This window comes from Pimephales promelas, chromosome 11 (assembly GCF_988280905.1).
Source record: "Pimephales promelas chromosome 11, fPimPro1.hap1.1, whole genome shotgun sequence".
Lineage (NCBI taxonomy): Eukaryota > Metazoa > Chordata > Actinopteri > Cypriniformes > Leuciscidae > Pimephales > Pimephales promelas.
The window spans coordinates 13,435,687-13,448,846 of record NC_142779.1 but is presented as its reverse complement, the minus strand read 5'-3'; the positions used below and the strand labels follow the sequence as shown (position 1 = coordinate 13,448,846).

The following is a 13,160-nucleotide window of genomic DNA, read 5'->3' as shown; positions in this document are numbered from 1 at the left end:
GTCATCATTGATGATTTTTAGATGCTGGTTGATGCAACAATATCTGAATATATTGAATGAATACATTGTATGTATCATCATGCTACAATATACCGGTATGATGAGTGTATTATTCTAACCTTTTTCACCCTTTTCTCCCCTTGGTCCCTCCAGTCCTCTTTGTCCCGGGAGGCCTGGTATCCCTGAGCTCCCCGTGTCCCCTGTAGATCACATACAAAACATACAGCTTAATATTCACAGCTCTTCACTTCAGTGGTGGAATGTAACGAAGTACAAATACTTTGTTACTTTACTTAAGTACATTTTTCACGTATCTTTACTTTACTTAAGTAGAATAAATTGCACATACTTTTTACTTTTACTTTGTTACATTTTGCAGCAATTATTATACTTTCTACTCCACTACATCTCTACAACTTCTGTTACATTTTCTGATCAGTTTTTCCCCTGCCAAAACGTAATCTGCCCGTCCGTCCATTGCACCTTTGTCTCACCAGTGACGTTTGGATGCCATAGAGCCTCCATTTTTGCACTCAGGTCTAAGTCCCATGGCCCTCTATCAGAATCCAGAGTTTCAAGAAGATTGGAGAAACGTATTTTTTCGCACAAAAGAAAACAACAACAGGGGTAAGTAACACTCGAAATTTTGAGTTTCTCTGATCTTCTTGAAACTCTGGATTCTGATAGAGGGCCATGAGACTTAGACCTGAGTGCAAAAATGGAGGCTCTAGACCCTTCCAGGGCTGAGATATGTTAAAGGATGTATAGGCCAAACCAGGTGTTATCAGAATCCCGATTTTAGGGACTGAAGTGGTGTTGGCAGTCAGGTGCTGGAGGAGTGGAGGAATGGATGAGAAGAGGACACAATCAGCGCCAACACGCACTCATCCACATAAACACTGCTGGGCTTGTTACACACAGCACTGATCTGGCACTGCACTACTGTGTACTAGACCAGACAGCAGGTGCACACGCACAAACACACACACATACGCATACACACCACAGTCAGTGTGTGAATCTCAACAAAACCAGATCCTGGTCACACTTCACCCCAAAATATAAGTATGTATAAATATGAGTGCAAAAATGGAGGCTCTAGACCCTTCCAGAGCTGAGATATTGAGATATTTATAATGGCATAAATGCTACGTGGGATCTCAATATCTCAGCTCTGGAAGGGTCTAGAGCCTCCATTTTTGCACTCAAGTCTAAGTCTTGTGGCCCTTTATCAGAATCAAGAGTTTTAAGAGGATCAGAGAAACTCAAAATTTTGACCCGAAAAAAAAAAACGACAGTGCCACTTTTCGTCTTTTTTTCGGGTTGAAATTTTGAGTTTCGATATCTCAGCTCTGGAAGGGTCTAGAGCCTCCATTTTTGCACTCAGGTCAAAGTCTCACGGCCCTCTATCAGAATCCAGAGTTTTGAGAAGATTGGAGAAAATTAATTTTTCGCTCGAAAACGAAAGGGGTAACACTGTCGTTTTTTTTTTCGGGTCGAAATTTTGAATTTCAATATCTCAGCTCTGGAAGGGTCTAGAGCCTCCATTTTTGCACTCAGGTCAAAGTCTCACAGCCCTCTATCATAATCCAGAGTTTTGAAAAGATTGGAGAAACTTAATTTTTCGGCCGAAAACGAAAAAAAAACGAAAGGGGCAACACTGTCGTTTTTTTTTCCGGTCGAAATTTTGAATTTTTGATATCTCAGCTCTGGAAGGGTCTAGAGCCTCCATTTTTGCACTCAGGTCAAAGTCTCACAGCCCTCTATCATAATCCAGAGTTTTGAGAAGATTGGAGAAACTTAATTTTTCGCCCAAAAATGAACAAAAACGAAAGGGGTAACACTGTCGGGTTTTTTTCGGGTCGAAATTTTGAATTTCGATATCTCAGCTCTAGAAGGGTCTAGAGCCTCCATTTTTGCACTCAGGTCAAAGTCTCACAGCCCTCTATCATAATCCAGAGTTTCGAGAAGATTGGAGAAACTTAATTTTTTGCCCGAAAATGAAAAAAAACGAAAGGGGTAACACTGTTGTTTTTTTTTTCGGGTCGAAATTTTGAATTTCGATATCTCAGCTCTGGAAGGGTCTAGATCATCCATTTATTTTTGCACTCAGGTCAAAGTCTCACAGCCCTTTATCATAATCCAGAGTTTTGTGAAGATTGGAGAAACTTAATTTTTCGCCCGAAAATGAAAAAAAACAAAAGGGGTAACACTGTCGTTTTTTTTTCGGGTCGAAATTTTGAATTTCGATATCTCAGCTCTGGAAGGGTCTAGATCATCCATTTTTGCACTCAGGTCAAAGTCTCACAGCCCTCTATCATAATCCAGAGTTTTGAGAAGATTGGAGAAACTTAATTTTTCGCCCGAAAACGAAAAAAAAACAAAAGGGGTAACACTGTCGTTTTTTTTTCGGGTCGAAATTTTGAATTTCGATATCTCAGCTCTGGAAGGGTCTAGATCATCCATTTTTGCACTTAGGTCAAAGTCTCGTGGCCCTCTATCAGAATCCAGAGTTTTGAGAAGATTGGAGAAACTTAATTTTTTGCCCGAAAATGAAAAAAAAGAAAGGGGTAACACTGTCGTTTTTTTTTCGGGTCGAAATTTTGAATTTCGATATCTCAGCTCTGGAAGGGTCTAGATCATCCATTTTTGCACTCAGGTCAAAGTCTCACAGCCCTCTATCATAATCCAGAGTTTTGAGAAGATTGGAGAAACTTAATTTTTCGCCCGAAAATGAAAAAAAAAACAAAAGGGGTAACACTGTCGTTTTTTTTTTTCGGGTCGAAATTTTGAATTTCGATATCTCAGCTCTGGAAGTGTCTAGAGTCTCCATTTTTGCACTCAGGTCAAAGTCTCGTGGCCCTCTATCAGAATCCAGAGTTTTGAGAAGATTGGAGAAGCTTAATTTTTCGCCCAAAAACGAAAAAAACGAAAGGGGTAACACTGTCGTTTTTTTTTTTTCAGGTCAAAATTTTGAATTTTGATATCTCAGCTCTGGAAGTGTCTAGATCATCCATTTTTGCACTCAGGCCAAAGTCTCACAGCCCTCTATCATAATCCAGAGTTTTGAGAAGATTGGAGAAACTTAATTTTTTGCCCGAAAATGAAAAAAAAAACAAAAGGGGTAACACTGTCGTTTTTTTTTCGGGTCCCTCAGCTCTGGAAGTGTCTAGAGTCTCCATTTTTGCACTCAGGTCAAAGTCTCGTGGCCCTCTATCACAATCCAGAGTTTTGAGAAGATTGGAGAAGCTTAATTTTTCGCCCAAAAACGAAAAAAAACGAAAGGGGTAACACTGTCGTTTTTTTTTTTTTTTTCAGGTCAAAATTTTGAATTTTGATATCTCAGCTCTGGAAGGGTCTAGATCATCCATTTTTGCACTCAGGTCAAAGTCTCACAGCCCTCTATCATAATCCAGAGTTTTGAGAAGATTGGAGAAACTTAATTTTTTGCCCGAAAATGAAAAAATTGAAAGGGGTAACACTGTCGTTTTTTTTTTCAGGTCAAAATTTTGAATTTTGATATCTCAGCTTTGGAAGGGTCTAGATCATCCATTTTTGCACTCAGGTCAAAGTCTCGTGGCCCTCTATCAGAATCCAGAGTTTTGAGAAGATTGGAGAAGCTTAATTTTTCGCCCAAAAACGAAAAAAACGAAAGGGGTAACACTGTCGTTTTTTTTTTTTTTTCAGGTCAAAATTTTTAATTTTGATATCTCAGCTCTGGAAGGGTCTAGATCATCCATTTTTGCACTCAGGTCAAAGTCTCACAGCCCTCTATCATAATCCAGTTTTAAGAAGATTGGAGAAACTTAATTTTTTGCCCGAAAATGAAAAAAACGAAAGGGGTAACACTGTCGTTTTTTTTTTCAGGTCAAAATTTTGAATTTTGATATCTCAGCTCTGGAAGGGTCTAGAGCCTCCATTTTTGCACTCAGGTCAAAGTCTCACAGCCCTCTATCATAATCCAGAGTTTTGAGAAGATTGGAGAAACTTAAATTTTCGCCCAAAAATGAAAAAAAACAAAAGGGGTAACACTGTCGTTTTTTTTTCGGGTCGAAATTTTGAAATTCGATATCTCAGCTCTGGAAGGGTCTAGAGCCTCCATTTTTGCACTCAGGTCAAAGTCTCACAGCCCTCTATCATAATCCAGAGTTTTGAGAAGATTGGAGAAACTTAAATTTTCGCCCAAAAATGAAAAAAAAACAAAAGGGGTAACATTGTCGTTTTTTTTTCGGGTCGAAATTTTGAAATTCGATATCTCAGCTCTGGAAGGGTCTAGAGCCTCCATTTTTGCACTCAGGTCAAAGTCTCACAGCCCTCTATCATAATCCAGAGTTTTGAGAAGATTGGAGAAACTTATTTTTTCGCCCGAAAATGAAAAAAAACAAAAGGGGTAACACTGTCGTTTTTTTTTCGGGTCGAAATTTTGAAATTCGATATCTCAGCTCTGGAAGGGTCTAGAGCCTCCATTTTTGCACTCAGGTCAAAGTCTCACAGCCCTCTATCATAATCCAGAGTTTTGAGAAGATTGGAGAAACTTAAATTTTCGCCCAAAAATGAAAAAAAAACAAAAGGGGTAACATTGTCGTTTTTTTTTCGGGTCGAAATTTTGAAATTCGATATCTCAGCTCTGGAAGGGTCTAGAGCCTCCATTTTTGCACTCAGGTCAAAGTCTCACAGCCCTCTATCATAATCCAGAGTTTTGAGAAGATTGGAGAAACTTATTTTTTCGCCCGAAAATGAAATAAAACAAAAGGGGTAACACTGTCGTTTTTTTTTTCGGGTCGAAATTTTGAAATTCGATATCTCAGCTCTGGAAGGGTCTAGAGCCTCCATTTTTGAACTCAGGTCAAAGTCTCACAGCCCTCTATCATAATCCAGAGTTTTGAGAAGATTGGAGAAACTTAATTTTTCGCCCGAAAATGAAAAAAAACAAAAGGGGTAACACTGTCGTTTTTTTTTTCGGGTCGAAATTTTGAAATTCGATATCTCAGCTCTGGAAGGGTCTAGAGCCTCCATTTTTGCACTCCGGTCAAAGTCTCAAGGCCCTCTATCATAATCCAGAGTTTTGAGAAGATTGGAGAAACTTAATTTTCTGCCCGAAAATGAAAAAAAAACGAAAGAGGTAACACTGTCGTTTTTTTTTTTTGGGTCGAAATTTTGAATTTTGATATCTCAGCTCTGGAAGGGTCTAGAGCCTCCATTTTTGCACTCAGGTCAAAGTCTCACAGCCCTCTATCATAATCCAGAGTTTTGAGAAGATTGGAGAAACTTAATTTTTCGCCCAAAAATGAAAAAAACAAAAGGGGTAACACTGTCGTTTTTTTTTCGGGTCGAAATTTTGAAATTCGATATCTCAGCTCTGGAAGGGTCTAGAGCCTCCATTTTTGAACTCAGGTCAAAGTCTCACAGCCCTCTATCATAATCCAGAGTTTTGAGAAGATTGGAGAAACTTATTTTTTTGCCCAAAAACTAAAAAAAACAAAAGGGGTAACACTGTCGTTTTTTTTTTCGGGTCAATATTTTGAAATTCGATATCTCAGCTCTGGAAGGGTCTAGAGCCTCCATTTTTGCACTCAGGTCAAAGTCTCACAGCCCTCTATCATAATCCAGAGTTTTGAGAAGATTGGAGAAACTTAATTTTTCGCCCAAAAATGAAAAAAAAACAAAAGGGGTAACACTGTCGTTTTTTTTTCGGGTCGAAATTTTGAAATTCGATATCTCAGCTCTGGAAGGGTCTAGAGCCTCCATTTTTGCACTCAGGTCAAAGTCTCACAGCCCTCTATCATAATCCAGAGTTTTGAGAAGATTGGAGAAACTTAAATTTTCGCCCAAAAATGAAAAAAAAACAAAAGGGGTAACACTGTCGTTTTTTTTTTCGGGTCGAAATTTTGAAATTCGATATCTCAGCTCTGGAAGGGTCTAGAGCCTCCATTTTTGCACTCAGGTCAAAGTCTCACAGCCCTCTATCATAATCCAGAGTTTTGAGAAGATTGGAGAAACTTAAATTTTCGCCCAAAAATGAAAAAAAACAAAAGGGGTAACACTGTCGTTTTTTTTTCGGGTCGAAATTTTGAAATTCGTTATCTCAGCTCTGGAAGGGTCTAGAGCCTCCATTTTTGCACTCAGGTCAAAGTCTCACAGCCCTCTATCATAATCCAGAGTTTTGAGAAGATTGGAGAAACTTAAATTTTCGCCCAAAAATGAAAAAAAACAAAAGGGGTAACACTGTCGTTTTTTTTTCGGGTCGAAATTTTGAAATTCGATATCTCAGCTCTGGAAGGGTCTAGAGCCTCCATTTTTGCACTCAGGTCAAAGTCTCACAGCCCTCTATCATAATCCAGAGTTTTGAGAAGATTGGAGAAACTTAAATTTTCGCCCAAAAATGAAAAAAAACAAAAGGGGTAACACTGTCGTTTTTTTTTCGGGTCGAAATTTTGAAATTCGATATCTCAGCTCTGGAAGGGTCTAGAGCCTCCATTTTTGCACTCAGGTCAAAGTCTCACAGCCCTCTATCATAATCCAGAGTTTTGAGAAGATTGGAGAAACTTAAATTTTCACCCAAAAATGAAAAAAAACAAAAGGGGTAACACTGTCGTTTTTTTTTCGGGTCGAAATTTTGAAATTCGATATCTCAGCTCTGGAAGGGTCTAGAGCCTCCATTTTTGCACTCAGGTCAAAGTCTCACAGCCCTCTATCATAATCCAGAGTTTTGAGAAGATTGGAGAAACTTAAATTTTCGCCCAAAAATGAAAAAAAACAAAAGGGGTAACACTGTCGTTTTTTTTTCGGGTCGAAATTTTGAAATTCGATATCTCAGCTCTGGAAGGGTCTAGAGCCTCCATTTTTGCACTCAGGTCAAAGTCTCACAGCCCTCTATCATAATCCAGAGTTTTGAGAAGATTGGAGAAACTTAAATTTTCGCCCAAAAATGAAAAAAAAACAAAAGGGGTAACATTGTCGTTTTTTTTTCGGGTCGAAATTTTGAAATTCGATATCTCAGCTCTGGAAGGGTCTAGAGCCTCCATTTTTGCACTCAGGTCAAAGTCTCACAGCCCTCTATCATAATCCAGAGTTTTGAGAAGATTGGAGAAACTTATTTTTTTGCCCAAAAACTAAAAAAAACAAAAGGGGTAACACTGTCGTTTTTTTTTTCGGGTCAATATTTTGAAATTCGATATCTCAGCTCTGGAAGGGTCTAGAGCCTCCATTTTTGCACTCAGGTCAAAGTCTCACAGCCCTCTATCATAATCCAGAGTTTTGAGAAGATTGGAGAAACTTAATTTTTCGCCCAAAAATGAAAAAAAAACAAAAGGGGTAACACTGTCGTTTTTTTTTCGGGTCGAAATTTTGAAATTCGATATCTCAGCTCTGGAAGGGTCTAGAGCCTCCATTTTTGCACTCAGGTCAAAGTCTCACAGCCCTCTATCATAATCCAGAGTTTTGAGAAGATTGGAGAAACTTAAATTTTCGCCCAAAAATGAAAAAAAAACAAAAGGGGTAACACTGTCGTTTTTTTTTTCGGGTCGAAATTTTGAAATTCGATATCTCAGCTCTGGAAGGGTCTAGAGCCTCCATTTTTGCACTCAGGTCAAAGTCTCACAGCCCTCTATCATAATCCAGAGTTTTGAGAAGATTGGAGAAACTTAAATTTTCGCCCAAAAATGAAAAAAAACAAAAGGGGTAACACTGTCGTTTTTTTTTCGGGTCGAAATTTTGAAATTCGATATCTCAGCTCTGGAAGGGTCTAGAGCCTCCATTTTTGCACTCAGGTCAAAGTCTCACAGCCCTCTATCATAATCCAGAGTTTTGAGAAGATTGGAGAAACTTAAATTTTCGCCCAAAAATGAAAAAAAACAAAAGGGGTAACACTGTCGTTTTTTTTTCGGGTCGAAATTTTGAAATTCGATATCTCAGCTCTGGAAGGGTCTAGAGCCTCCATTTTTGCACTCAGGTCAAAGTCTCACAGCCCTCTATCATAATCCAGAGTTTTGAGAAGATTGGAGAAACTTAAATTTTCGCCCAAAAATGAAAAAAAACAAAAGGGGTAACACTGTCGTTTTTTTTTCGGGTCGAAATTTTGAAATTCGATATCTCAGCTCTGGAAGGGTCTAGAGCCTCCATTTTTGCACTCAGGTCAAAGTCTCACAGCCCTCTATCATAATCCAGAGTTTTGAGAAGATTGGAGAAACTTAAATTTTCGCCCAAAAATGAAAAAAAACAAAAGGGGTAACACTGTCGTTTTTTTTTCGGGTCGAAATTTTGAAATTCGATATCTCAGCTCTGGAAGGGTCTAGAGCCTCCATTTTTGCACTCAGGTCAAAGTCTCACAGCCCTCTATCATAATCCAGAGTTTTGAGAAGATTGGAGAAACTTAAATTTTCGCCCAAAAATGAAAAAAAACAAAAGGGGTAACACTGTCGTTTTTTTTTCGGGTCGAAATTTTGAAATTCGATATCTCAGCTCTGGAAGGGTCTAGAGCCTCCATTTTTGCACTCAGGTCAAAGTCTCACAGCCCTCTATCATAATCCAGAGTTTTGAGAAGATTGGAGAAACTTAAATTTTCGCCCAAAAATGAAAAAAAAACAAAAGGGGTAACATTGTCGTTTTTTTTTCGGGTCGAAATTTTGAAATTCGATATCTCAGCTCTGGAAGGGTCTAGAGCCTCCATTTTTGCACTCAGGTCAAAGTCTCACAGCCCTCTATCATAATCCAGAGTTTTGAGAAGATTGGAGAAACTTATTTTTTCGCCCGAAAATGAAAAAAAACAAAAGGGGTAACACTGTCGTTTTTTTTTTCGGGTCGAAATTTTGAAATTCGATATCTCAGCTCTGGAAGGGTCTAGAGCCTCCATTTTTGCACTCAGGTCAAAGTCTCACAGCCCTCTATCATAATCCAGAGTTTTGAGAAGATTGGAGAAACTTAATTTTTCGCCCAAAAATGAAAAAAAACAAAAGGGGTAACACTGTCGTTTTTTTTTCGGGTCAAAATTTTGAAATTCGATATCTCAGCTCTGGAAGGGTCTAGAGCCTCCTTTTTTGCACTCAGGTCAAAGTCTCACAGCCCTCTATCATAATCCAGAGTTTAGAGAAGATTGGAGAAACTTATTTTTTTGCCCAAAAACTAAAAAAAACAAAAGGGGTAACACTGTCGTTTTTTTTTTCGGGTCGAAATTTTGAAATTCGATATCTCAGCTCTGGAAGGGTCTAGAGCCTCCATTTTTGTACTCAGGTCAAAGTCTCACAGCCCTCTATCATAATCCAGAGTTTTGAGAAGATTGGAGGAGCTTAATTTTTCGCCCAAAAATGAAAAAAAACGAAAGAGGTAACACTGTCGTTTTTTTTTTCGGGTCGAAATTTTGAAATTCGATATCTCAGCTCTGGAAGGGTCTAGAGCCTCCATTTTTGCACTCAGGTCAAAGTCTCACAGCCCTCTATCATAATCCAGAGTTTTGAGAAGATTGGAGAAACTTAATTTTTCGCCCAAAAATGAAAAAAAACAAAAGGGGTAACACTGTCGTTTTTTTTTTCGGGTCAAAATTTTGAAATTCGATATCTCAGCTCTGGAAGGGTCTAGAGCCTCCTTTTTTGCACTCAGGTCAAAGTCTCACAGCCCTCTATCATAATCCAGAGTTTAGAGAAGATTGGAGAAACTTATTTTTTTGCCCAAAAACTAAAAAAAACAAAAGGGGTAACACTGTCGTTTTTTTTTTCGGGTCGAAATTTTGAAATTCGATATCTCAGCTCTGGAAGGGTCTAGAGCCTCCATTTTTGTACTCAGGTCAAAGTCTCACAGCCCTCTATCATAATCCAGAGTTTTGAGAAGATTGGAGGAGCTTAATTTTTCGCCCAAAAATGAAAAAAAACGAAAGAGGTAACACTGTCGTTTTTTTTTTCGGGTCGAAATTTTGAAATTCGATATCTCAGCTCTGGAAGGGTCTAGAGCCTCCATTTTTGCACTCAGGTCAAAGTCTCACAGCCCTCTATCATAATCCAGAGTTTTGAGAAGATTGGAGAAACTTAATTTTTCGCCCAAAAATGAAAAAAAACAAAAGGGGTAACACTGTCGTTTTTTTTTCGGGTCAAAATTTTGAAATTCGATATCTCAGCTCTGGAAGGGTCTAGAGCCTCCTTTTTTGCACTCAGGTCAAAGTCTCACAGCCCTCTATCATAATCCAGAGTTTAGAGAAGATTGGAGAAACTTATTTTTTTGCCCAAAAACTAAAAAAAACAAAAGGGGTAACACTGTCGTTTTTTTTTTCGGGTCGAAATTTTGAAATTCGATATCTCAGCTCTGGAAGGGTCTAGAGCCTCCATTTTTGCACTCAGGTCAAAGTCTCACAGCCCTCTATCATAATCCAGAGTTTTGAGAAGATTGGAGAAACTTAATTTTTCGCCCAAAAATGAAAAAAAACAAAAGGGGTAACACTGTCGTTTTTTTTTCGGGTCGAAATTTTGAAATTCGATATCTCAGCTCTGGAAGGGTCTAGAGCCTCCATTTTTGCACTCAGGTCAAAGTCTCACAGCCCTCTATCATAATCCAGAGTTTTGAGAAGATTGGTGAAACTTAAATTTTCGCCCAAAAATGAAAAAAAACAAAAGGGGTAACACTGTCGTTTTTTTTTCGGGTCGAAATTTTGAAATTCGATATCTCAGCTCTGGAAGGGTCTAGAGCCTCCTTTTTTGCACTCAGGTCAAAGTCTCACAGCCCTCTATCATAATCCAGAGTTTTGAGAAGATTGGAGAAACTTATTTTTTCGCCCAAAAACTAAAAAAAACGAAAGGGGTAAGTAACACTGTCGTTTTTTTTTTCGGGTCGAAATTTTGAAATTCGATATCTCAGCTCTGGAAGGGTCTAGAGCCTCCATTTTTGTACTCAGGTCAAAGTCTCACAGCCCTCTATCATAATCCAGAGTTTTGAGAAGATTGGAGGAGCTTAATTTTTCGCCCAAAAATGAAAAAAAACGAAAGAGGTAACACTGTCGTTTTTTTTTCGGGTCGAAATTTTGAAATTCGATATCTCAGCTCTGGAAGGGTCTAGAGCCTCCATTTTTGCACTCAGGTCAAAGTCTCACAGCCCTCTATCATAATCCAGAGTTTTGAGAAGATTGGAGAAACTTAATTTTTCGCCCGAAAATGAAAAAAAACAAAAGGGGTAACATTGTCGTTTTTTTTTCGGGTCGAAATTTTGAAATTCGATATCTCAGCTCTGGAAGGGTCTAGAGCCTCCATTTTTGCACTCAGGTCAAAGTCTCACAGCCCTCTATCATAATCCAGAGTTTTGAGAAGATTGGAGAAACTTATTTTTTTGCCCAAAAACTAAAAAAAACAAAAGGGGTAACACTGTCGTTTTTTTTTTCGGGTCAATATTTTGAAATTCGATATCTCAGCTCTGGAAGGGTCTAGAGCCTCCATTTTTGCACTCAGGTCAAAGTCTCACAGCCCTCTATCATAATCCAGAGTTTTGAGAAGATTGGAGAAACTTAATTTTTCGCCCAAAAATGAAAAAAAACAAAAGGGGTAACACTGTCGTTTTTTTTTCGGGTCGAAATTTTGAAATTCGATATCTCAGCTCTGGAAGGGTCTAGAGCCTCCATTTTTGCACTCAGGTCAAAGTCTCACAGCCCTCTATCATAATCCAGAGTTTTGAGAAGATTGGAGAAACTTAAATTTTCGCCCAAAAATGAAAAAAAACAAAAGGGGTAACACTGTCGTTTTTTTTTCGGGTCGAAATTTTGAAATTCGATATCTCAGCTCTGGAAGGGTCTAGAGCCTCCATTTTTGCACTCAGGTCAAAGTCTCACAGCCCTCTATCATAATCCAGAGTTTTGAGAAGATTGGAGAAACTTAAATTTTCGCCCAAAAATGAAAAAAAACAAAAGGGGTAACACTGTCGTTTTTTTTCGGGTCGAAATTTTGAAATTCGATATCTCAGCTCTGGAAGGGTCTAGAGCCTCCATTTTTGCACTCAGGTCAAAGTCTCACAGCCCTCTATCATAATCCAGAGTTTTGAGAAGATTGGAGAAACTTAAATTTTCGCCCAAAAATGAAAAAAAACAAAAGGGGTAACACTGTCGTTTTTTTTTCGGGTCGAAATTTTGAAATTCGATATCTCAGCTCTGGAAGGGTCTAGAGCCTCCATTTTTGCACTCAGGTCAAAGTCTCACAGCCCTCTATCATAATCCAGAGTTTTGAGAAGATTGGAGAAACTTAAATTTTCGCCCAAAAATGAAAAAAAACAAAAGGGGTAACACTGTCGTTTTTTTTTTCGGGTCGAAATTTTGAAATTTGATATCTCAGCTCTGGAAGGGTCTAGAGCCTCCATTTTTGCACTCAGGTCAAAGTCTCACAGCCCTCTATCATAATCCAGAGTTTTGAGAAGATTGGAGAAACTTAAATTTTCGCCCAAAAATGAAAAAAAAACAAAAGGGGTAACACTGTTGTTTTTTTTTCGGGTCGAAATTTTGAAATTCGATATCTCAGCTCTGGAAGGGTCTAGAGCCTCCATTTTTGCACTCAGGTCAAAGTCTCACAGCCCTCTATCATAATCCAGAGTTTTGAGAAGATTGGAGAAACTTAAATTTTCGCCCAAAAATGAAAAAAAACAAAAGGGGTAACACTGTCGTTTTTTTTTCGGGTCGAAATTTTGAAATTCGATATCTCAGCTCTGGAAGGGTCTAGAGCCTCCATTTTTGCACTCAGGTCAAAGTCTCACAGCCCTCTATCATAATCCAGAGTTTTGAGAAGATTGGAGAAACTTAAATTTTCGCCCAAAAATGAAAAAAAACAAAAGGGGTAACATTGTCGTTTTTTTTTCGGGTCGAAATTTTGAAATTCGATATCTCAGCTCTGGAAGGGTCTAGAGCCTCCATTTTTGCACTCAGGTCAAAGTCTCACAGCCCTCTATCATAATCCAGAGTTTTGAGAAGATTGGAGAAACTTATTTTTTTGCCCAAAAACTAAAAAAAACAAAAGGGGTAACACTGTCGTTTTTTTTTTCGGGTCAATATTTTGAAATTCGATATCTCAGCTCTGGAAGGGTCTAGAGCCTCCATTTTTGCACTCAGGTCAAAGTCTCACAGCCCTCTATCATAATCCAGAGTTTTGAGAAGATTGGAGAAACTTAATTTTTCGCCCAAAAATGAAAAAAAACAAAAGGGGTAA

The 13,160-nt window shown here is 38.4% G+C and overlaps 1 protein-coding gene across 3 annotated transcripts in view; it reads right to left on the bottom strand.

The window, feature by feature from the left end:
• Positions 1-13,160, bottom strand: part of col17a1b (collagen, type XVII, alpha 1b) — an 82,334-nt gene that overhangs the window by 910 nt on the left and 68,264 nt on the right. For all 3 annotated transcript variants that reach the window (XM_089117008.1, XM_089117009.1, XM_089117010.1), the window contains one exon: positions 120-200. In XM_089117008.1, coding sequence (XP_088973134.1) covers positions 120-200 — 81 coding nt within the window. The remainder of the gene's footprint in view (positions 1-119; positions 201-13,160) is intronic.